The sequence below is a fragment of the Staurois parvus genome, unplaced genomic scaffold, assembly GCF_062004578.1.
Source record: "Staurois parvus isolate SC_StPar_1 unplaced genomic scaffold, SC_StPar_1.0 ptg000029l, whole genome shotgun sequence".
NCBI classification, from domain to species: Eukaryota; Metazoa; Chordata; class Amphibia; order Anura; family Ranidae; genus Staurois; species Staurois parvus.
Genome location: NW_028317825.1, coordinates 9828159 through 9853495, shown reverse-complemented (window position 1 = coordinate 9853495; position 25337 = coordinate 9828159). Strand labels below are relative to the sequence as shown.

The window sequence follows — 25337 nt, the reverse complement described above, 5'->3', positions numbered from 1 at the left end:
GAATGATTGCATTATATGTTAAAGCCCAATTGAACTTTCAGCTTAAATTAAAATACATTCCAGGTACATCAAAACAAAAGGTAGTTATTGTCTATAGATTTGTTTTCTTTAAAGTGAATTTCCATTTTTGCTGTCAAATTAGGATAATACCTACTTTATATTTGTTATATGTTCTTATTCACATAGCATAAAATGGCAAATTGCTGCTTACATTTTAGTTGCTTTTATTTATTTTATTTTTTTTGAAAATCACAAAACTACAGTTTTTCTCTGCAATGCAGTGGAGGCTGGGGAGTAAATATTTGTCATAATTAACCCGATAACCCAGTCTGTGCTGTGTTGGCAGATCTCATTGTTAGTTGTAAACTTGATTTGACCATTATCTGTCCCAAAAAAGTCTTAACCACTTGCCCTCCAGAGGATTTACCCCCCTCCCTGACCAGGCCATTTTTTACAATATGGCGCTGCATTACTTTGACTGACAATTGCGTGGTCATGCAACACTGCAACCAAATTAAATTTATGTGCTTTTTTTCCCCCCACAAATGGAGCTTTCTTTTGGTGGTATTTGATCGCCTCTGCATTTTTTTTTTTTTTTTTGCACTATATACAAAATAAAAACAAAAACTTTTTTTTGCGAAAAAAAAACAATATTTTTGACTTTTTGCTATTAAACCTGTCCAGTAAAAAAAATGTTAAAAATCTAATTTCGGCATAAAGTTAGGCCAAAATGTATTCTGCTACATGTCTATGTGAAAAACAAAATCCCAATACGTGTAAATTAATTGGTTTACTTGAAAGTTATAGCGTCTACAAATGGCAGTATAGATAGTGGAATTTTATTTATTTTTTTTTAATACTACTACTAATGGCGGCGATCAGCGACTTATAGCAGGACTGCGGCGGGCATTCTGACACTTGGGGGGGGGGGGGGGACTGTCACTGACATCCCCAGTGACACTAATGCAGTGATAAGTGCTAGTGACACTGGGCAGGAAGGGGTCAACATCTGGGGCGATCAAAAACTTAACTGTGTGCTGTTTGTGTGTGTGTTTTACAGTGTAAGCACATTGCTTTGTATAGCTCTGCTATCCAGAGCAATGCAAAGCAGTGTGCTGGAGCTGATAGGGGAGATATCTGTATTGTTTACATACAGACCTTTCCCCTGTTGGTGATACTCGACGATTGCTGTGTGCTGGTGGGGAATCACTGGCTAGGACCCGGTGATCGACAGCTGAAACCGCCAATGGCAGTGTGTGTAGGGCGCGCGTGCCCCCTTCCCGGAAATGCTAAATCACGTATATGTACCGGTACGTGATTTTGCACAACCCTGCTGCCCCGTAGCAGTATTTCTGCTATAGGACGGTGGGCAAACGATTAAAGATCTATAAGCTGGGCTTCAGCATTGCAGGTGAAAACCCCATGTGTCCCTTTTTGGCAGTGGTGACAGACTCATTTCAAATTCTTTGCAGTAGCTAGCAGTCTGACGGAGGTCTGCTTCAAACAAACTCTTAGAAAAGTAAGAAACATATATTTTATATAATTATTTTTTGGCATGCTGTGTGAATGGGAACATATACCAAACATATAGTGGGGTTTTCTCACGATTGAATGCAAAAGTGAAAATACATTTTAAAATCTCACACATCATGAGTAAAACACTCTGTCCCCTTCCAACATGCTGTAGCGAAGGACCCTTGCTCACTGTGTGGAGGCAGTGGTCTCTCTGCAGAGGTCTGACACACCTCCAAGTCAAAACCAAAGCTCTCCAATCAGCAGGGTGCCTGGGTTGTATTCAGCTGATTTAAACTGAAGGTAAGTTTTATCTGCTTATATTTTGCTTTTCCAGGTTACATCTAGTTTTGATCTTCATTAGCATTATAGTAAAATTTTTAAATTTAAATATGTCATTACAGATTTGTAATGCAGACAGGTCATGACTGGTAGGGTGCTCTACATAATTTCCCGATAATACAGCACTCTGCCTTGGTACGCCTGTCAAGAGCTCTCTGAGAACAGTTGGCTAGCTCCTGGGAGGAGTTATGCAAATATTAACCACTAGCCTACAGGGCACATATACCCTCTTCCTGCCCAGGCCAATTTCCAGCTTTCAGCGCTGTTGCACTTTGAATTACAATTGCGCTGTCATGCAACATGTGACAGATAGAGCTTTATTTTGGTGGTATTTAATCACCTCTGGGTTTTTTATTTTTTCTTAAACTAACCAAAAACCACTGAAAATTTTAGAAAAAAAAATGTTTTTTCTTAGTTTTTGTTATAACATTTTGTAAATAAGTGATTTTTCTCCTTCACTGATGTGCGCTAATGAGGCTGCAGTGATGGGCACTGATAGGCTGCACTGATGGACACTGATAGGTGGCACTGATGAGGAGGCACTGGTAGGTGGCACTGATGGGCATTGAGGCATCACTGATGGGCACTGATAGGCGGCACTGACTGGCACTGTTAGTGCCGCCTATCAGTGCCGCCTGACTGGCACTTATAGGCGGCACTGATAGGTGGCACTGACTGGCACTGATGGGTGACAATGAAAGGCAGCTCAGATGGGCACTGATATGTGGCATTGATGTGGAACTGATGGACACTGACAGGTGGCACTGCTGGGTCTACACAGATCATCAGGGCACACTGATCAGTGCTCTGATGATCTGTGTACATGTCCCCTCTGAGGAATGTCGATTACCGGCTCTCCTCTCCTCACGAGCTGTCAGTGTGACAGCCCGTGAGGAGAGAAATGCCGATAACCGGTATTTCCCTGTTTACATGTGATCAGCTGTGATTGGACACAGCTGATCACATGACCAAGCCAACATCTTCAGCTTTTTCTGTTGATCGGTGATCCACTGTGTCGGAGGGACACAGCGCACCGCCGATTGCCGCGCGGTTAGAGTGGGAGGACATCATTTGATGTCCTCCCAGAATGAGAAAACCGCCTTGCATCCGTCTTTCTACTGTGTGGCAGGCGGGAGGTGGTTAAAAAGCTTTCATGGGTGGATATCGATCTGAAGGAGAGAAGGTTTCAAGCCAAGGCCGCATTTGCGTACAGACTGCCCTCATGCCCTAATGCCCATACAGTATATGATCCTGAGCCTCCATGAATGAAATAACTAAAATTCAAAAATGAAAGGGATGTGCCAGGTACAGTTAGTTTTGGGGATGAAAGCACTAGATGATCCTGGATGTCCTCCAAACATGAAATGAGGTGGACCCTATCTGAGTCATTTTAGTACAGGAGAAGTGACTATACAACTGTGCAAGAATGAAATTAAGGCTGGCGTTCAACTTTAAACAACAATGGGAAATTGCATTTTTTTTATATGACTGCCATGTAATTACTTATAATCAGGAGATTAATGATTTGACATACCAACTCATCAAACATGTTTGAACATATTATATATAATTGTTTTTCCTATGCATGATTGTGGGATTTTGCAGTTGGTGTTTTTTTTTTTGTTTTGTTTTTTTGGGCTAAACTAGGCTTCCAGTTATTTCTGCCTAGTGTCTTCAGGAGTGTGGACGTGTTGTTTTTCTGCTCCGACTTGTGGTCCCACAGATTTTTTTTTTTCCTTTTTTCTTGGAAATTTTTGCCTTTTTTTTTTTTTTTTTTTCATGGAGATCTTCTATCAATAGTCGGCTGGGCGACAGGCTGGATAATCTAGATCTAGTGGTCACCCCGTCTGACCAGTGCGTGCACACAGACCGCCAGCTCTGCGAACGGTTTGCTGCAACTCTGCCCCATCCTGGACCAGGGCGGCCAGCAAATTCAACGTCTTGCCAGGACACATATGACCGTGTGTCTGACAATACATCAGTAGCAGATCCTTTAAGCCCGCTAAATTGTGAGGTGGGGCCTCCTTAGATTTGACTTTTTTCCAGCACATCCCACAGATGCTTGACTGTAGAGATGTTGAATTACCATTGCCCGCCGCCCGGGTCATGTTCCGGGCGATGGACAGGTAGTTTTTTTTCTACCTTTAGCCCTGCTGCCGACTATTGCTTCCACACAGTGCCAGCCTCTCCGTGCCCCCATCCCTCCCCTGTGAGGCATCCTGGGCTCCGCTTGCCCATCTGCCCTATGTGATGGAAAAAAAAAAGTGAAAATAAAGTTGTATTTCATTGTAAAAAATGAAAGTTACACCCAATCACATACCACCTTCCCAAAAAAAAATATTGAGGCCCCCGCCCCCACCCCCACATAGACGCATGTACAAACGTAAAAGCACACGCTGGGGCGCCTACGCATGAAACCGTCAATTGCGATACACATGTCACTTATCATCGTGCATGCCAGACCTCCTCCATAACACTAAACTGGTGACCTATAAGTAGCTTTAAAAGTGTCGACCTATAGAAAATATAGGGTACTGAAGTTTGTCACCATTTCATGAGCGCGCACAATTTAAGGTTTGACAAGTTGGATATCTGTTTACTCGCTGCAACCTCATCTTTTATATTTTACAAAATAATATGGTAATTTATTGCTTTCTTCACTGTATATCTCTTACTCATGTCATACAATCCATATTGATCAGTTGGAAATCATTACCACTTTCGATTCCAGCTATTCAGGTGAATAAAGTGTAGTATAAGTGTTTTTTTGCCAAAAGGATTCCTCTGATGTTTAAGCAATGGAGTCCAGTCACTCTTGTGATTACCTGAAACGTAAAAAACATTACTATAGCAGAAGTACTGCTACAGGGCGGCATGGGTGCGCAAAATCACGTGTATATATACGTGATTTTGCAGTTCCTGGTAGGGGGCACACGCCCTACCTGCGCCACGGCGAGTAATCACTGGTCTTGACCAGTGATTACTCGCCACCACACGGTGATCACTGAGTATCTCCGATGGGGGAGAGACCTGTATGTAAACAATACAGATCTCTCCCGTCAGCTCCTGCACACTGCTTTGTATGGCTCTAAATAGCAAAGCCATACAAATCAGTATGCTTGCAGTTAAATGCACATACAGCTCACGGAGTAAAACCGCACACAGTTAACCTTTTGATCGCTTCACATGTTAACCCCTTCCTGCCCAGTGCCATTAGTGCAATGTCAGTGCTTCTTATTAGCAATGATCACTGTACTAGTGTCACTGGGGATGCCGGTGACACCAAATCAGTCCCCCCCCCCCAGTGTCAGAATGCCCGCTGCAGTCCCCCTATAAGTCTCTGATTGCTACCATTACTAGTAAAAAAAAAATTTTTTTTTTAAATTTCAGTATATATACCGCCATTTGTAAATGCTATAACTTTCATGTAAACCAATTAATTTGCACGTATTGGGACTTTTTTTTTTTTTTTGCAAAGACATGTAGCAGAATACATTGTGGCCTAAAGTTATGACGAAATTAGATTTTTGTAAAAAATTTTTACTGTACATGTTTAATAGCAAAAAGTGAAAAATACAGTTTTTCTCAAAATTGTCAGCCTTTTTTTTTTCTAGCACAACAAATAACCACACAGCCAATCAAATACCACCGAAAGAAAGATCTATTTGTGTGGAAAAAAGGCATAAATTTATTTGGGTACAGTGTTGCATGACCACGCAATTGTCAGTTAACCTCCCTAGCGGTATGATTATGTCAGTATTTCTGTGCTCAAGGCGTGGAAATATGTCTTTTTTTTTTTTTTTTTTTTTTTATTGTAGGCCTGTAATTTTTAGGAATAACTCACTGAAATCTGTCCGAACAAGAGTCTACTAAACATCCCGGGTATGATAACATTTGAAACACGAAATCATAAATTATAATATAATAAATAATCATAAAAAAATTAATATAATTTAGTTCAATAATGTAATCAAACCAAAAACACTGAAATTTGAAATAGAGCGCCAAGTTCGCACATCACTGAGCTTAGTCGCAAAATCGTTTTCAGTGTCTGATGACGAATTTCCCCACGAATCATCACTCAATTCTGCAAGTGGTTCTAATTTTTTATCGCTGTTCTCTAGCTGGTCTAAAACCTCTTTTGACCAAAAGGGACGCTTTTTGGAAGCCATGGACTTTTCTTCGTTTCCAAACAGAAAGAACAGTAAAAATGCAGGCAGGGTACAGGACAAAGCACTAAGGATAAAAGGTATATGAAATGGTTTGATACAGTAATGTTTTACTATGTAATTTTAGTGTATTGAGTGAATGTCACTTTTAAAATTTTTGAATTTCTCACCGGTTCCGTCCCTCATATGTCCCGACGCTCGCAGGGACCGGAAGACCGATGCCGGCATCAGCCAGAGGAGATGGCCGGGGACGCTGCAGGGGGGACATCGCGGGAGCGAAGGACAAGGTAAGTGCAAGAGGGATCCCGAAGCAAAGCTGCAGGGTAATCCTGAGTGTAGCTTGGGGTTACCGCTTTTGGTACTGAAAGTTTACCCCGAGCTACACTCAGGAATACCACCAGGGAGGTTAAAGTAATGCAGCGCCGTATCACAAAAAATGGCCTGGTCATGAAGGGGCATAAATTCTCTGGAGGGCAAGTGGTTAAATTACATACGCCCATGGAACGGCGACAAACTACAGTACCTTTTTAAAATCTCCATTGATGAAGCTGTAAAAAACCTTTACAAGTTATCAGTTTAGAGTTAAACAGTAGGTGTGGTGGTACAACTATTTGCTCTCACAGTAATACCTCACGCGTGTCGTGCAATCATGGTTTACTTATGCGTGTGGTATGTATACATTTGCACATTAGCCCGGGGGGAAGGGGGCACTTTACATTTTTTGTTAATTTTATTATTTAATTTATTTAAAACTTTACACTGTCTTTTTATTTATTTATTTTTGGATCAATTTTATTCCTATTAGAAGGAATGAACAACATCCCTTGTGATGGCGTGGGTAGAGACAGGTGCTCTTTACTGAAAGATCTGGGGTCTATTAGCATCTAAGATTGGTTTGATCAGATGATTTACAAGCCAGTAATGGCATGTAAGCATCAAACTGAAACTGGGCATAACAAAATCCTAGTTGCTTCCAGATTATTACTTTACAGAGGAGAGGCAGGTATGGATGTTCCTGCCTCCCCTCTCACTTCAGAAGTGCATCAAGTGGCAGTGGTACTGGACTCTCGGATCGCACGGGAGAGCCTTGTAAAGGCCACGGGAAGGAGGGGGGTCCAATTCTGCGTTCTGTAGAAGTGATCGAGCGGTACTGGGATGATGGCTGCAGCTCCCGGTATAAACACTTCAACCCAAGGACATAGAAGCATGTCTTATGGTGTTGAAGTGGTTAACTACCACTACAACTTGCCACCAATGTGGGAAGGTGGGTGGGGGTAATACTTACCACTGACCTAAATCCTGGGGTTTATTTTTGGGGTGTCTGACACCAGTGCAGGGGATTATTATTGCCCCCATTGACCCCAGTGTTGGGTATTTTTATTGTATCCAATAACTTTTACTGACATCATTGGTGGAGCTTATTTTACTACCACTCTCTCTACAGTGCATGTTGCTATATGGTACAGAAATGCAGCAGGACTGAAATTTCTGGAAACTGAGGTCTGCTACAGTCTTAATAATTTTGAGTGGACTACCTAATACCAAAATGCACCTCAAGCCCTGAAAACAAATGTGAGACCCTTTCAAAGCATCAGTGGCTGTATTCGAGGCCCTTAATACATTTAAAGTTGACCACCGCGACTTGAACGCACCCTTCAGCATTCTCCCAAAGTCTTCATACTCTTTTGTCCGCACGTCTATCATATCTTCACTGTGTAGACCACTGGGAGGCTTAAAGATACCACTGCAAAGTCTCTCGGCCAGACAGCTGCTTCTTCTGATCATGCATGTAAGAATCTCTGCTGGATGCAACCCAGTGGTCTACCATGCAGAAACAGACAAGGTCTGACCATAGAGAACTCCGGAAGAAACTAAATAACTTCAGCAGGAAAGCCAGTAGATACTTCATATTAATGATCAAAGTTTTAGATTTTGACTTTGGAAAGACCTGTTTAAGCATTACCAGAAAATAGGTGATGAATTCTATTTACAGTTATAGATTTTGCTGTGCTGTCTTAAAAAAAATTCCTTGTTCATCTGTAGTATTACAGCATTAAATCATAACATCATATATGACTTAAGTCCAGTGAGAAAAAAAACCTTGTGATCATCTTGTTGGCACTGGGGTTTTTGGAAATTTTTTGATTTGTATTTTGTACAGTTAAGACCTACAAATCCATACTTACTTGGATTTAATTGAGCATTAAACCACACAAGCAAAAATGAGTGCTGGTGTATTTTTCTCAAGCTGTAGTAATGAGTAACTCTTCTTTATATTTACCTGCCCCGATGCACGCTGTGATAGTTTGTTTAACCTGTTCTGAGTCAAGGTGAAACAACATTTATGCCTGCAGAACATTTGTAATATTTTAAGGAAATGGTTCCTTTATTTAAACCTGATTTGGATAGACAAAGTCTCCCTCTGTGCTGATAATGTGTAACTAGTGTTGTGTGACCTGTTCATTTTAATCCGCGCAATGTAGTGTGGTGTATAGAAAACACATTTCAGTTTTAACCAATCATATAGAATGTTTAAAGATAACAATACCAAGAATTGTATACCTGCAATATTCAGTAAAAAGGTGATTCCAAACTGCACTTTTAATGACTTGATTTAATTGTGACATCCACAACCTCTTTGTTTCCTGCTCTCTCAACCTCCTAGCGATCACGGAAACCTGGACCCAAGCCACTGACTCTACCTCCCCTGTAGCACTCTCCTATGGAGGTCTCATCTGGACCCACTCACCCAGACCCAACAGTCGTAAAGGTGGTGGGGTTGGTCTGCTCCTGCCACCGCAGAGCACCTTCTGAGTCCTCCCAACCCCCCCCCTCTCTATCCTTCTCCTTCGAGGCCCACTGCATCTGACTATTCTCCCCAACCCCCCTTAGGATAGCTGTAATCTACCGACCTCCTGGACCCGTATCCCGCTTCCTTGATGACTTTTCCGCCTGGCTACCCTTCTTTCTCTCCTCTGAGCTACCCACCATCATCCTTGGGGATTTCAACATCCCTGTCAACATCGACAACCCGGCCACATCCCAATTCCTCCACTTAACCTCCTCCTTTGCACTCGCACAGTGCATACAATCCACCACCCACTCCGACGGGAATATCCTGGACCTTGTCTTCTCCCATTTCTGCTCTCCCCACAACCTTACAAACAACCCCTTACCTCTCTGACCACAACCATATTACCTTCTCTGTCTCCTCGTCCTCTAACGCCTACCCCTCAAAATGTCATACTACTACCAGCCAAAACCTCCGCAACCTGAACTCTGCCCCTCTCCACTCTGCAGCTGATCAACTCTACGACAGCATCCTTCCCCTGCCCCGACCTGGCCACAACAACTCGCTGTCAGCCGCCCTTGACTCGCTAGCGCCTTTAACCACACGAAACATCAGACCCCGACCGCTCCAGCCCTGGCAGACTGACCACACCAAAGCTCTCAAACGATGCAGTCGTGCGCTGGAGAGACTATGGCGCAAAACCAGATCCCAACTAGCCTTCACCCGCTATAAATCTGCCTTCCACACCTACACCTCCCTCCATGCTGCCAAACAAGCCTACTTCCTGACCCTCATCAAGACCTTCTCCTCCAATCCTCGCCGGCTCTTCTCCACCTTTAACTATCTACTCACTCCGCCCCCACCTCTACCCAGCACCTCACTCGCCGCCCTTCAGATTGCCAATTACTTCAAAAACAAGATTGACACGATTTGCAGGGACATCGCCGCTGCTCAAAATTCCTCCCCACCCTTCCCCTCTCACACAGCAACCCCCTCATCACCCCTCTCCCTCAGCCTCACCACTGTTCTGACCTCCACCCCAACTTACATTCCTCACACTGAAGCCCCCTCAACAGTTCACTCCTTCGACCTTACTACCATCTATGAGGTCACCAAGGTCTTCTCTAATGCCCATCCCACCACCTGCCCCCTCGACCCTATCCCCTCACAACTCTTATGACATCCCTCCTCCTCCATCCAACGCTCCCTCGCCCACATCTTTAATCTCTTCCTCTCTTCCGGCGCATTCCTCTCCCCTCTGAAGCACGAGCACATCACCCCCATACTTAAAAAGCCCTCCCTGGACCCTAATGACCCAAACAACCTTAGACCCATCTCCCTGCTGCCGTTTACATACAAACTCCTCAAGCGCTTAGTCTACAATCGCCTAAGCTCCCACCTGAATCACAACAACCTCCTCGATCCCCTTCAGTCCAGCTTCCGTCCCCTACACTCCACCGAAACTACCTTACTCAAACTTTCCACCGACCTGCTAACCGCCAAAGCTAATGGCCACTATTCAGTGCTCCTACTCCTCGACCTCTCCGCTGCCTTTGACACAATCGACCACCCCCTCCTCTTCAAAAAAACTACACTCCCTTGGCCTCAGAGATTCCGCTCTCTCCTGACTCTCGTCCTACCTATCATAACGCTCCTTCAGCATTACCTATAATGCTACCACCTCCCCCTCACTCCCCCTCTCTGTTGGGGTCCCCCAAGGCTCTGTCCTCTGGCCCCTTCTCTTTTCCATCTATACCTCCTCCCTTGGCCAACTCATACACCCTCATGGCTTCAACTACCACCTCTATGCCGACAACACGCAAATCTATGTCTCGACCCCTCACCTCACCCCCTCAGTCTCCGCCCGAATCACAAGCCTACTGAACGACATATCAGACTGGATGTCGCTCCCCTTCCTTAAACTGAACCTTTCCAAAACCAAGCACCTAGTCTCCCCCCCCCCCCCCCCCAGCCCGCACACCACCCCCCATTGACTTCTCCATCACGTCCAACAATATTACCATCAGGCCCGCCCCACAGGCCAGAGTACTTGGTGTCATACTTGACTCCAATCTATCCTTCCAGCCCCAAGTCCAATCACTCACAAACTCATGCAGACTCCACCTCCGCAACATCGCCAAAATCCGCACGTTCCTAACCCCAGAAACCACTAAGCAGCTCATCCACTCCCTCATCAGATCACGACTCGATTACTGCAACTCCCTCCTCACTGGCCCTTCCCCGCCACAGGCTATCCCCGCTTCAGTCGATCCTGAATACGGCAGCCAGACTCATCCACCTTACCAACTGCTCTGTTTCCGCCACCCCCCTCTGCCAGTCCCTCCACTGGCTTCCGATTGCCCAACGGATCAAATTCAAAATCCTAACACTGACCTACAAAGCTGTCCATCATACTGCCCCAAACTACATCACCAACCTAATATCCAAGTACCACCCAACACGCACTCTCAGCTCCTCACAAGACCTCCTTCTCTCTAGTTCCCCGGTCTCCTCCTCCCATGCCCGCCTCCAGAACATCTCCAAGGCATCACCCATCCTCTGGAACTCCCTACCCCAATACACCAGACTATCACCTACTCTCCTCTCCTTTAGGCGCACCCTGAAAACCCACCTCTTCAGGAAAGCCTACCCCACCCCCTGCTAATTGCCGCCCTCCTCCACTCTTCCTACCACACCATCCCCCACAGCCATTTCCTCCTGTACCACTATCCCCTCCCTCCTAGATTGTAAGCTCCAAGGAGCAGGGCCCTCAAACCCCTCGTGTATCGCATTGTATTGTTATTGTACTGTCTCATGTATTGTCTCCCATTGTAATGTACAGCGCTGAGCAAACTGTTGGCACTTTATAAATACTGTATAATAATATTTGTGAGCGTTACATCCTTTGAGCAATATACACAGACACTTGAGGTGGGAGCATCAGAATGGCCCTGTACTAGAAGGGAAGTTCATATAATACTGATTTCCTGGAAAGAATATTCACAGTTTATCAAGTTTTGATTTTTACTGGGGCACAACTTTATTGGAAAATGACCCCTTTGATTTACATCAGCTGCTGCCAGGTGTAAAATGTTACAGTACTGTTGCCTTCTTTTTCATTTTCCAGTATATCTTGTGATACGCTGGAATATAGAAAATGATTTTGTGCATGTAATGGGTCCAAGGACGACAGTTCTTGCATAATTTGGGCAAATAACTTCTTGTTTGGTACAGAATTGCTCTTGGGTTGTGTGTAGACTTTTCCTGCTCTGCCCAAGATCACCATAGAATCTGTTCCACAATATGTTAGTTTGGAAGTGAATCCTTCAAGTTGGGCTGAACACATGGGTGTTGGCAGTTGCAAGAAGCTAATTTTTCATATTGTGTTGCGCTCCTAATAAAAGGTATCTCTTCTATATTCCTTATTCCTTAATACACCCAAAAATTGACAATGTGTAATCGAATACTCTGATACACAAAAATATATAAAAATGTAAAAAAACATTAGTATACAGTGATGCAAAAAAACTAAATATAATAAACACTTGTGTAGAGAATACCTAAATGTGAATATGATTCTCCTAAAAAATACATGATATGATGGTTTGTACGTGATAATAAAAATAAATAAACCAATATTGCACCATAATTTGTGAAAAAACAAAAAATGTGAAATATATATAAATAAAATATATACTATATATATATATATATATATACTGCAAATAAATAAATAAAAAATAAAAAATATATATTAATAATGTCCTTTAAATTCAGTGACTCTGTGCTTGATTTAATCTTGAATTGGTGACTTTTTGTGAATCCGTGACTCTCTGTGAATCCTCTAATTAGTGCAGATGTATGCTCACCTCCTTATCTGCCTGCAATTAGGCTATATGCGCTTGTGGTTCACCTCCTATGGAACCTGCTTGGATGAAATTCCTCCTTAATAGACTGTGAAATATGGATATCCTTTATCATTTATTAGCCCATTCGGGATTGATCACTCCTTACGAAATTCAAATCCCCTTATGATCTCCTCTCCATGCGTTTCTCCATATGTGGGGACAAATTACCAAACATAGTGTTTTATCCTTTTAAAAAATTCCTGCTTTATTACTTCCAGAAGATACACTCACATTTGTTGTACAAAGTATGAGGCAATTTGTATATAACGAGTAGTCCGCCGACCGTTGAGTCATGCACCCGCCGTCTGTCAAACAATCCGGCTTTCTCCGAGTGACGTTACAGCCCCACCCCTACGCGTTACGCCACTGGTCACGTGGCTTCATCAGGGGGTTGTGATAGCTATCACAAGCCATTGCTTTAAGAAAGAGAAGAAAAGAATGCATGTGTGGAGTACACCAAACAACATGTAGGGAAACTCCCCACAGACGAGTTCTCTGGACAAATTAGAATAAAATGTAACTTTTTGGCCATTATGGGAAACACTGTGTAGTGCAAACTCAACACTTCCGATCTCCCTAAGAACACCATCCTCAAAGTGAAGCACGGTGGTTGCAGCATCATACTGGGGGGGATGTCTTTCATTTTCAGGGACTGGGAAAACTGTTTCAGTCTGCTAGAGATTTGACAGTGGGATTTAGGTTTCCCTTCCAGCAGGACAATGACCCTAAACATTTTGCTAAAGCTACAGTGAGGTGTTTTAAAAGTAAACCTTTACAGTATATGTCTTGGGATGGCCTCGTCAAAGCCAAGACCTCATCCAATTGGGAATATATGGCATGACATAAAGATTGCTGAACATCAACTCAAACCCATCAAACGTGAATGAGTTTGGAGTAGTTTTGAGCAGAATGGGCAAAATTCTTGGTGGGTGTGCTAAGCTAATACTTACAGACCCCCAGCTGTAACTGCAGCAAATGGTGGCTCTTCAAACTATTGACTTTTTTATTTTGCATCGTCAAAGTTGTAGACATGTAGTGTACGTCATGTGGTACAAAATACCAAAAATCCATTTTAATTCCAGGCTGTAATACAACAAAACCGGTAAAAACATTAAGGAAGTAAATGCTTTCGCAACACACTGTAAATGTTTTGATTGAAAATCACAGGTGATATATCTAATTCCAAAAAAAAGTGTGGCAGGGTTTAATAGAGCTGTTTTTTGAGTGACTATCACATACTGTAATTAAGAGATTCCCGACTATGCCCACCCTTTCTGCCCAGCTCCTCAGCTCATAGAAGCCGTTACTATAGCTTCTAAGAATGAAACCGGATCTATGAGCGGGGAATGGATGGATGACAGAAAGGTTTGCCCCCTCCATTCATAGAAGCTGCAGTACCATTCTCTCTTGATGAAACCCATGACACTTAGTTCTATAACCCCAATTCTGAAAAAGTTGGGACCCTGTGTAAAATCTACATAAAAACAGAATACAATGATTTGCAATCTCAGTAACCCATATTTTATTCATATTAGAAAATAGAATACATATTAAATGTTTAAGCTGAGAAAATGTACCATTTAAAAAGAATAAATACCATGATTTTGAAAGTGATGGTAGCAACACATCTCAAAAAAGTTGGGACAGGGCAACAAAAAGCTGGCGGCATACAACTAGAATTCCTAAAAAGATGGGACAGGGCCATGTTTACCACAGTGTAGCATCCCCTCTTCTTTTAAACTTATACACCTCTGTACCATCAGGGATGCAGGCTTTTGAATGGAGTGGTGATAAGCCAGAAGACCCCTCTCCTCTTTAGTCTGGAGGACGTGGTGCCCATGGCTGCCAAAATGTCAAATTCTCCACTTTGCAACAAACATTTTAAATGAGCTCTGGCCCAGAGAAGATGGTGGCGTTTCTGGATCACGTTCACATATGGCTTCGTTTTTTGCATGATGGCTTCTTCTTTGCATTTTTGGATGGCATGGCAAACTGACAGTGAATTTTGGAGGTATTCCTGAGCCGATGCAGTGATGTCTGTCACAGAATCATGCCCGTTTTTAATGCAGTGCCATCTGAGGGCCTGAAGATCACAGGTATCCGATGTTTAGTTTTGGCCTTGTCCCTTGCACACAGAGATAATTACAGATTCTTTGAATATTTTGATTATATTATGTATGATGATGATTATATAGTTAAAGTCTTTGTCAAATTTAAAAAAAAATGTTCTTCAATGTAAAATTGCAATTTTTAGACAGCTTTTCACAGATTGGTGAGCCTCAAATTGTAACCTCTTCAGCACGTCTTTTTTTCAACAGTGGGACTTTGCGGGGGCTTCTTGCAGATAGCTTGGCTTCACAGGCGTCTTCTATTTGTAACAATACTCACAGGTAACTTTAGCCCTTCTTTGATCTTCCTGGAGCTGATTGTTGGCTGAGTCCTTGCCATTTTGGCTATTCTATCCATTCGAATGGTAGTTTTTCGCTTTCTTCCACGTCTTTTAGGTTTTGGTTGCCATTTTAAAGCATTTGCGATTTTAGCTGAGCAGCCTATCATTTTCTGCACTTCTTTATATGTTTTCCCCTCTCCAATCAACTTTTTAATCAAGGTACGCTGTTCTTCTGAACAATGTCTGGAATGACCCATTTTCCTCAGTATTTCAGAGAGAAATGCACTGTAACCAGCATGTACAACATTTGCTGCCTTCCTTCCTTAAATAAGGGCAATAATTGCCACCTGTTTTTCAAAGAATGAATGACCTCACTAATAGAACTCCACACTGCTATTATTTTGAACATGCCCCTTTCAATTTGTGATTCAATTACACAGAATCAGCAGCATGCATGTCATGTCGGGTCTGTATATACAGATAGATTACAGAACATTCCTCTCTCAGCTGACCAATTCTGAATCCTTTGGACAATCACAACCTATTTGGAAAATATTCTTTCATTTGGCAGGATGGCAGTCATGGACAGTTCTCCTATGACGTTCACCTAAGGATTATTACATCTTTGTTTTTGTTGCCCAGTAAACCTAGATTTCTCCCCTAATGTAAAATTGTTTTGCTTCTCTCTGTTTTTTCATTATCCCCACTCCTATGAGACTAGGACAGCCAAATAAGTCACAGTTCATTGACAATATAGTAAACTCCCTTTCCACTGGGTGTGATAGAAGACTAACAGCTCTACGTGAACCTAGCAGTCTACAGGCATTTTAAATGTAGGTGGACACTTGGTTAGGTACACCTATCTAGTACTGAACAGGCTGGTTTTGGTGATCCCATTCCCAGCATGGCTTTATTTTACTGTCCTTAGACAGTGGTGGAGCTCAGCAGAGTTTTCTGTTGTAGCCCATTCTTCTGAAGGCTCAACAGTTTTTTGTGTATTCTTCGGTTCCCCTATATGATCAGTTGTGGACTCACCATTAGCATTGGTGAGTAATGTTGTCCACAGAACTCCTACTCATTGCATGTTTGTTTTGTATGCTACATACTGTATTTTATAAAAATCTACCTTAGTTCACACTTCTTCCCCATTTTTTTAATGTTCAGCCAAATGACAGCTGACACATTGAACCAAATCTGCATGCTTTGTGTGTGTGTGTGTTTTTTTTTTTTTTTGCCTCATGAACTCCCGTTTCACTCTTTGTGGAATTTATACCTGATAAATTGATTGCTGGGTGTCATTCTAAAGTAGTGGAATCACTTGCAATATAAGACTAAGTGTGCATACTGTTGTGCTCCAGAAGTAACACTTTAAAATTTTAAATGTGGCATCAGTATAGCCTTGATTGGAGAAAAATAGAAGAGATGAATAAAAATCTAAAATGTGATAATGTTGTCTTATGCTTTTCATTTATTAAGAACACCCTAAAAAGCCTACTTAAAAAGGCCTCACTGGACCCCACCAATCTTGGCATCCTAAGACCCATCTCCTTACTCCCTTTTGCCTCCAAACTCCTTGAACGTCTAGTCTACAACTGGCTGAGCTGCCACCTTATTGAGAATAACCTTCTCAATCCCCTTTAGTCTGGATTTCGCCCACGACACTCCACAGAAACTGCTTTCCTAAAGCTCACAAAGTACTAACCACTAAAACCAATGGTCACTACTCCATACTCTTAGTCTTGGACCTCTCCTATGATACAGTTGACCACCCCCTCCTCCTCAAAAAACTCTATTTACTTGGTCTCCGTGACTGTACTCTTCATTGGTTCGAATCTTGCCTATCTCACTGCACCCTCAGTGTCACTTTATAACTCTTCTTCCTCTTCTCCTACTCCTCTTACCATCGGGGTCCCCCAAGGTTATGTTCTTGGACCTTTCCTATTCTCAATCTGCACTTCTTCCTTGGGTCAGCTGATAGCTTACTAAGGTTTCCAATACCATTTCTATGCTGATGACACACAAATCTATCTCTCTGCTCCTCAGCTCACCCCATCAGTTTCCTCGCGTATCTCTGATTTACTAACAGACATGTCAGACTGGATGTCACACCACTTCCTAAAACTCAATTTATACAATACCATAATATTTCCTCCCCCATGTGCCTCTTCCCCTGATTTCTCACTCAGGATTAATAGCACCACTATCAACCCATCCCCGCATGCTAGGGTTCTAGGGGTAACCCTGGATTCTGAACTATCCTTTCAGGCCCACATCCAATCCCTGTCAAAATCATGCCACTTCAACCTCCGCAACATGTCCAGAATATGCCCCTTTTTAACCAATGATACCACAAAGCTCCTAGTTCACTCCTTGGTTATCTCTCCCCCTGACTAATGCAACTCCCTCCTAATAGGCTATCCCCCTCCAGTCCATCATGAATACTGCTGCCAGACTCATCCACCTTACCAACCGTTCAGTGTCTGCTACCCCTCTCTGCCAATTCCTCCACTGGCTTCCACTTGCCCAACAAATAAAATTCAAAATACTAACAACTTACAAAGCCATCCACAACACTGCCCCCAGCTACATCACCAACCTGGTCTCAAAATATCAACCAAACCACTCTCTTCGATCCTCCCAAGACCTTCTGCACTCTAGTTCCCATGTCACCTCCTCCCATGCTTGCCTCCAGGACTTTTCCTGATCTTCTCCCATCCTATGGAACTCCCTACCCCAATCTGTCCGGTTATCTCGCCTATCCTGCTTCTAACTAGTAAACGTCCTTCTATTTCCTCCATCAGCTCATCCCCCACAGCTATTACCTTTTGTATTACTCAACGCTACCTCCTAGATTGTAAGCTTTTATGAGTAGGGCCCTCTGTTTCCTCTTGTACCAAATTGTATTGTAACTGTAATGTCTACCTTCATTTTGTAAAGCGCTGCGCAAACTGTTGGTGCTATATAAATCCTGTATAATGATAAAAAAAGCAGAAATTTTAAGTTTTGAGACACATTAGTGGTAGGGCCTGTTCACACTGCTTGCACATGAATTGCTGTGCAGACAGTTTTCAGTTTTGGCTTGCAGCGAGGGAATGGTGTGCTGTGCAACTCAGTGCATTGCACAGTTTCCTTTTTATTTCTATTTTTTTTTTCTTATTATTTATTTGAAGTGCACAAACTGACACTTCTTTCATGTCTCCACACAGCTGCGTGGTGCATTACACTGCTGTGTGGTGACATGAGGTGCCTACCTGTGCTCTGTGGTAAAATGCATTGTGAACAGTGTTCATAGAAAACTTGTTTTCAATGTGCCCTAGTGGTGACTGCCTTTCATGCAGTGTTTTTATTATGGGACAGAAAGTGAAAGGAAATCTTCCCAATGGGACACAGATAGCAAAAAAAGAAATCTGACGGGTTATAATCTCCCTTTCTTTATCGTAAATGAGAAATAATGCCTTTTAGTTCTACTTTAAATGTCATGCTTACTGTAAGCTTTCAGTTTTGTTTCTGACTTTTCTACTGAAGAATACAGACCATTATAAGCAACTATTTATTGATTCACTTTTGCTGTTTTTTTTTTTTCTTGCAGGCAGCAGAGGGAAACATTGTGGTGAGTTCCTCCTCTGACCATTCTCTGACTGTCTGGAAGGAATTGGAGCAGAAACCCTTACATCAATTCAAATCAAACTCTGACCCTATTCATGCTCTTGATCTTTATGGCAGTGAAATTATAACTGGTACTGTGGCAAACAAGATTGGCATTTACTCTCTCCTGGATTCTTCTTCACAACCGAATAGCACAACTAAACTCAGCTCAGAGAACTTCAAGGGAACCTTGACCAATCTAGCTGTCCTGCCGACCAAGAGACTTCTACTCTTGGGCTCTGATAATGGCATCATTCGTCTTCTTGCCTGATGGAAATTGGTTTCATTTTGGCAAACCATGGCACCTTCATCTTGACCATGGTGTTGCAAACTTTCTCTGAAAAGCCATAAATGTTTTACCAGTATGTATTATTATTATTATTCATAACTAGATCAGTCAGCAGGGGTTTTTTTTTTTTCGCGGCAGCAGAATGTAGTTCTGGATGATGTTTGTATCCAGGAAGTATTACACACATTTGGTTCTGCTCGCTTTTGAAACACCTAGTTTATGGGCAAGTCCATCTAAACCTGAAATTGTTTTTTCAGGTAGTTTTCATTAAAAAAAATTACTGGTTTTGAGACCATAGCACAGAGGGCCAGAATGTCACATCAGTTATGGAGAATGAGATCTCCTTGTAGTATTGACTTTAGTATCAGGAGTTTAGCTATAGAGGTGATGGTTCAACCTTCCTACCCAAAACTTAAAGCCCAATTTCAGATTAGTAATAGAAAATACTTACTAGGGAAAAAAGCTCTCACTTTTCTTTTAGTTTTTTCCAGGCTGAATGATACCCAGACCCACTGAACCCTCTTTTTGTGAGCATCAAGAACTTGCCCTCTGGGGGCAAATCAGGAAGCTGCCTTTAGCTCACAAAAGAATGATATAGAGCAGGGGTCTCCAAACTATGGCCCTCCAGGTGTTCACAGAAGAATGCTATAGAGCAGGGGTCTCAAAACTATGGTCCTCCCAGGTATTGAGGAACTGCAAGTCCTATGAGGCCTTGCAAGACTCTGACAGGCAGGACTGGCAGAGGCATGATGGGACTTGTAGTACTTCAACAGCGGGAGGACCATAGTTTAGAGACCCCTGCTATAGAGAATGGCACCACTTCATTACATGGCATCACTCTCTGCAGTATTCAGGACCCTTTTACTGCTCGAGGAAGAAGAGGACCTATGGCATTACACAACAGGACTGAAGATGGCTATAAAAAAAAAAAAAGATGGCTGGGGATAGCAATACAAAGATGGGGGGGTTAGAGGAGAAAAAGTGAAGTTGGGCTTTAAATATGTTTTGAACACCCACGCTTTACATCCTGACTGTTAATATGAAATGACTGTAAATCCTGCTGCCTTGTAACTATGATGCCTGATGTGCAGCCCACATTAATATAGTGAACTAATATAAATTGCACTTACTTGCAGTAAAACAGTGTAGTATTAGTGGAGAAGTGGAGAAACACACTCGCATCCACACTACATTTTTTTAGTTAGCACTTTAATAATGGTTTCCTCCTTGCTAATGAATTATAAATTATAATTTCTATGTAAATTGTGCATGTTTTAGTCTTGACTGAGGAGACTAAATGGTGCCATTCCTGTTACTATTTAGGAGTCGCATAGCTTATGCAATACAATCATACTAAAATATAGTTTCTTACATAGAAATGAATGATAGATTGTTTTCAATTGATCGATATTTGAAAGTGAGTAATTGTATATACTTATATTCTTAGGACCATATATTAAAAATTTAATTTTTCTTTTAGAAATGTCAGCCTGGGTATCTCAGGAAATATATATATTGTCAGGCTGTGTTTATTCTCTTCAAAACATCCACCAACTCCTTCTCTTGACTTAAGTTTTGTTAGTGTTGCTGCCATGATTTCCGTGGCATGGTTACATCATACTTAGGGCTTTGCAACACGTGTTCATTGAAACCTAAAGATTGTGCCACTGCTCATGTTACTTAGCTTGCACAACCATGAAATTCACAGCTAATGAATTTGTATATGTTTTTGGAAACTTTTATACTGGAATTTACAAAACCTCCATTTCATTCCAAAATGTATCAACTCCTGTCCTAATGAAAGAACATGCATTGTATTGTACAGACAACAGTAAACATATTCTTCCTAACTATATTAAGTATATGTCCATTTAATTTATGTTCATTGTTATGTATTAAGGTGTGATTCAAGTTGTATGTATGCTTCCTGAAAATGATGTGTCTTTAAATGTACAGTTATTTATTTTATTTTCTCAAAATTCTACCCTTTCTCAAACAATTATCATAATTTTCTTCTAAATGCTTACATTTTTCAGATTTTAGCTTTTTATCATTTTTCTGTTTATCTGCTCTAAAGTGGAAAATATGTATGTACAGTCCAAACTATTTTGTTCAACTTTGGATAGAGAAGGGTAGGGTAAAACCCCTGTCAGATTTTATGCTCCTCTCTGTCCCCTTAGGGTCAGTTTGCACTACAAAAACACACTCCGGATACGTTTTTGCTTGCAGTTCACACCATGCGCAGTTCCGGTGCAGTTTTGATGCAGTTTGCTATGTTTCAGTATGGTTCTGTGCAGAAAAATGCAGCATGTTCTACTTTGTTTTTCTGCACCAGAAACTGACTGGAACTGACTGCACTGATGTGAACTAGGGTCATTGGAGTACATGGAAAACATTGTGCATGCATTTTTGATGCAGAAACAAAGCGTACTGAACTGCAAATAGTGTGAACTAGCCCTCAAGGTGATTTTCCTTTACTTCCTGTCCCAGAGAGGAACAGGAAATTTATTTTAGACATTTGTCAGGGGGACAGGGATTCCCATTGGAAGACCTCTTGTACTAGTGACACCTCTAAAATTCAGTTTTGTGAGTTTACTCCTACTTCTGTGATGCTAAAAATTGAATTTCTACCTGTTAGCTGTCCTTTTGCTTAGTACAAACAGCTGTATATGAGAAGATGTGGTCTTCTAGATCAACCATTCAAGTGGATGGTCCATTCTTGCCTAAATTGTGTCAATCACCCTTTTGAGTCAACATTAACAAAATTCCACTTCTGAAAATGGAATACCAGCCAAAATGTTTTTAATTCTTGGTATAATAGGAAAGAATGAGAGGATCTGACAGGTTTCTATTGCTGTCCATGACAGGGCTCATTTACACCATATGGCCATGAAAACTGATGGGAAAACCACACAGATTTCACTTGCAGAGACATGAGTTTACATCAGTTTACACCAGTTTTCATGCACGTTGACATCAGTTTTCATGTGCGCAAGTAATGTGCCCTGTTCACACAAATTTTGATGTTACGTCCGTTTTTTTCAGGCAGAAAACTGCATGCATGTTGCAGATTCATGTGCAGAAAAAAGTCTTTACACGATCCTAGTGTTGTGTGAACAGGGCACATAGAAACAATTGTTTTGTTTTTTTTGTGTCCTTGTAGAACACATGCAGAAAAACTGACAACTCTGCACTTTGGTGTGAATAAAGCCTTACAATCACCATGACAGTTACAATCTGCTTTTTTTTTTTTAAGTCTTTGGTGGCATATGGAATTGTTATGAACCCTGTCAGTTTTTTTGTTTTGAGTTTAACTGGGGAGATTTCCTGTCCAGATATGGAGCAGGAAGTAAGAGGAGAGCTCTCCAAAGCAAGAGGAAATCCCCTCTTTAGATGGTTGTCACCAGAACCAGTTTCCCTATCAGAAGATCTCCCCCATACCTTTTTTTCTCTGTGACAACTCCAAAATTTTGGATTTCCCATTTCGGTACTGAAGACTGTGATCACCAGGGCAGTTAGGTTAGGGCAAAACTCCTCAGCTGAGACACTGGGATAAAAACTACCACATTCTTCCCCCAAGAAATATATCTTGCATTATGTACACAGTAAATGCTTTTGTTGCTATGAAAAATTAAAATTACTTGGTGATCACATGGGCCTATTCCTTTCCCCTCTTTAGGGAAATTCCTTCTATAATGATTTAATATAGGAAAGGCTGAGTGAAGGCATGGACTACCTATGCAGCCTAATAAAAAATAAAGCAATTCATGGAGTGGGTACACACACCATTTGTCAAGCCCCACTAATTGGCTCCCTTTCCACACATCTCACTGTTTTGATGAAATATATGTGCTGCAGAAAGCATGTCAGCTTTGAAGAGCTATTTGTACCTGCATTCTCATTTTATGGATTATTATTAATGTGATGCTGTAATCATGCTTAATGCGGAATCAAATTCATGTGTAATTGTCAAATGACTGTTTATCTTCTCTAGTGATTTTCTGCACTAGAATACAATTAAGACTGAAAAAGCCATTTTGTTCTAAATGCATGTTTAGTATATCACCCTGGTATGTGTGAGTGTGACTCCCTTTTGCTTTGTGTTCTAGACTGTATACAGTGCATTATACAAAAGCAGATTACACAGTATATGCTACTGTACATAGGTGTACTGCATTTCATGAGCTTGTGGTCCCAGGCTCAAAATGTTTAACAAAAATATCACAAATATTTTGCCTTTTTTAAAGGGACTATGACGCTTACTCAAACTTTAAAAAGAATATACCTGAAAAGAAGCAAAGGAATACTTACCTCTCTTGCTTCCTGCACCACGGAACCTGATGTTGATGCAAAGCATCTGAGTGTAGTGTCTTCTGAAACCAGCATTTTGTCAGTATTGATTTCCTGTTTTTCCCATGGCGTTCAACTGGCGGTCGGCAGGAGAATCAACAAAGCGTAGTGGGGAAAGATAAGACTGACACCCTTGAAAGTGTAAATTTCAGAAGAAATGTCACGCAGGGACTGCCCTGCATTGGAGCAATGTTCAGCAGTGCCAGCAGCAGAACTAAAACTATGTAGGTATAGCCCAGGGGTCTGCAACCTTTAAGACATAAAGAGCCACTTGGACCCGTTTCCGAGAGGGAAAAAAAGACTGGGAGCCGCAAAACCATTGCAACATTTAAAACAAATCCGACACTGCATATATTGCAAAAAGCGCTCTGGTCATGAAGGGGGTTTAAGGGCCCAGTAAGCAAAGGGTTAATCAGGGCCACAGTGTATCGTCATAATCACAATCATAGCCTTAGGTCAGTGGTGGGCAACCTTTTTTTTTCAACTGAGCCAAATCTCGCCAAAACCACGATTGAAATTTATTTTGAGAGCCACATTTTTAAAACTGAAAATACATCCCCCATATAGTAATTCATCCCCCATAGTAATTCATCCCCCATATAGTAATTCATCCCCCATATAGTAATTCATCCCCCCTATAGTAATTCATCCCCCCTATAGTAATTCATCCCCCCTATAGTAATTAATCCCCCCATATAGTAATTCATCCCCCCATATAGTAATACATCCCCCCTATAGTAATTCATCCCCCCTATAGTAATTCATCCCCCATATAGTAATTCATCCCCCATAGTAATTCATCCCCCATATTGTGTCAATTCACTTACCTTTGCTCCGCGCGTTCCTCTCGCCGTGTTCCCGCGCCGTTCCGGTGTAGCATGAAAATCTGTCTCCTATGAGGATCTGTCCCCCTCGACGTATCTGCGCATGTGCCAGTTTCAGGCATTAGCAGCCGATCGGCGATCTCCGGCGCATGCGCAGATACGTCAAGGGGGACAGATCCTCATAGGAGACAGATTTTCATGCTACACCGGTCTTCAGGGCGGACTGTGAGAGGAGCCTAGCGGGAGCCTAGCTCCGCGGGCCGGATTAAAACGTCCGCCGGGCCGTAGTTTGCCCATTGCTGCCCTATTGCCTGTCACCTGGTGGGCAGTGTGCTCCGGAGCCGCAGCCAAGGTGAAAAAGAGCCGCATGCGGCCCTGGAGCCGCGGGTTGCCGACACCCGGTATAGCCTCTAAAATTTGTAAGCAGTAGAGTAGTTTTCACATGGCTTTGTGCAAGATCTAACTTAAAAGACATATTGCTATGGTGCTTTAACAGTGCCACATGTCTTACAGTAATTCCATTATTATAATAACATACCCAATGTATTATGTACTAATCTATTGGTCTACTTCAGCTTTATGTGAGCTTTTACTAGGGCAAACCACGGCTTCTAGGAAAGAATTACGCTAAATTCCCAGAGTCAGTGCTGATGGGGGAATGCCTCCCGCAGAGCTGTTGTTTCACTGCCAATAGAACACAATGATTACTGCTAGCGCTATTGCCATCATCCATAATCGTATACAAAAAAATCTGACAGGCAAGTTGTACTGCAGTTGATTGATAGATTGACTTCAGTACAACCAGCCTGCCCATACAGTGCATCCAGAAAATATTCACAGCGCTTAACTTTTTTCACATTTTATGTTCCAGCCTTATTCCAAAATAGATGAAATAAATTTTTTTTCTTCAACGTTCTACAAACAATACCCCACAATGACAACGTGAAAGAAGTTCGTTTTGAAATCTTTACAATTTATTAAAAAAAAACAAAAAAAAACATGTACATAAGTATTCACAGCCTTTGCCCAATACTTTGTTGAAGCACCTTTAGCACCAATTACAGTCTCAAGTTGTTTGGAGTATGATGCTACAAGCTTGGCACACCTACAGTTGCAAG

At 41.9% G+C, this 25337-nt stretch overlaps 1 protein-coding gene across 1 annotated transcript in view; it reads left to right on the top strand.

The window, feature by feature from the left end:
• Positions 1-20898, top strand: part of WDR81 (WD repeat domain 81) — a 104020-nt gene extending 83122 nt beyond the window's left edge. Inside the window, exon 11 of the mRNA XM_089657777.1 lies at positions 18701-20898. Coding sequence (XP_089513903.1) covers positions 18701-19027 — 327 coding nt within the window. The 3' untranslated portion in view covers positions 19028-20898. The remainder of the gene's footprint in view (positions 1-18700) is intronic.
• The last annotated feature ends 4439 nt before the right edge of the window (positions 20899-25337 follow it).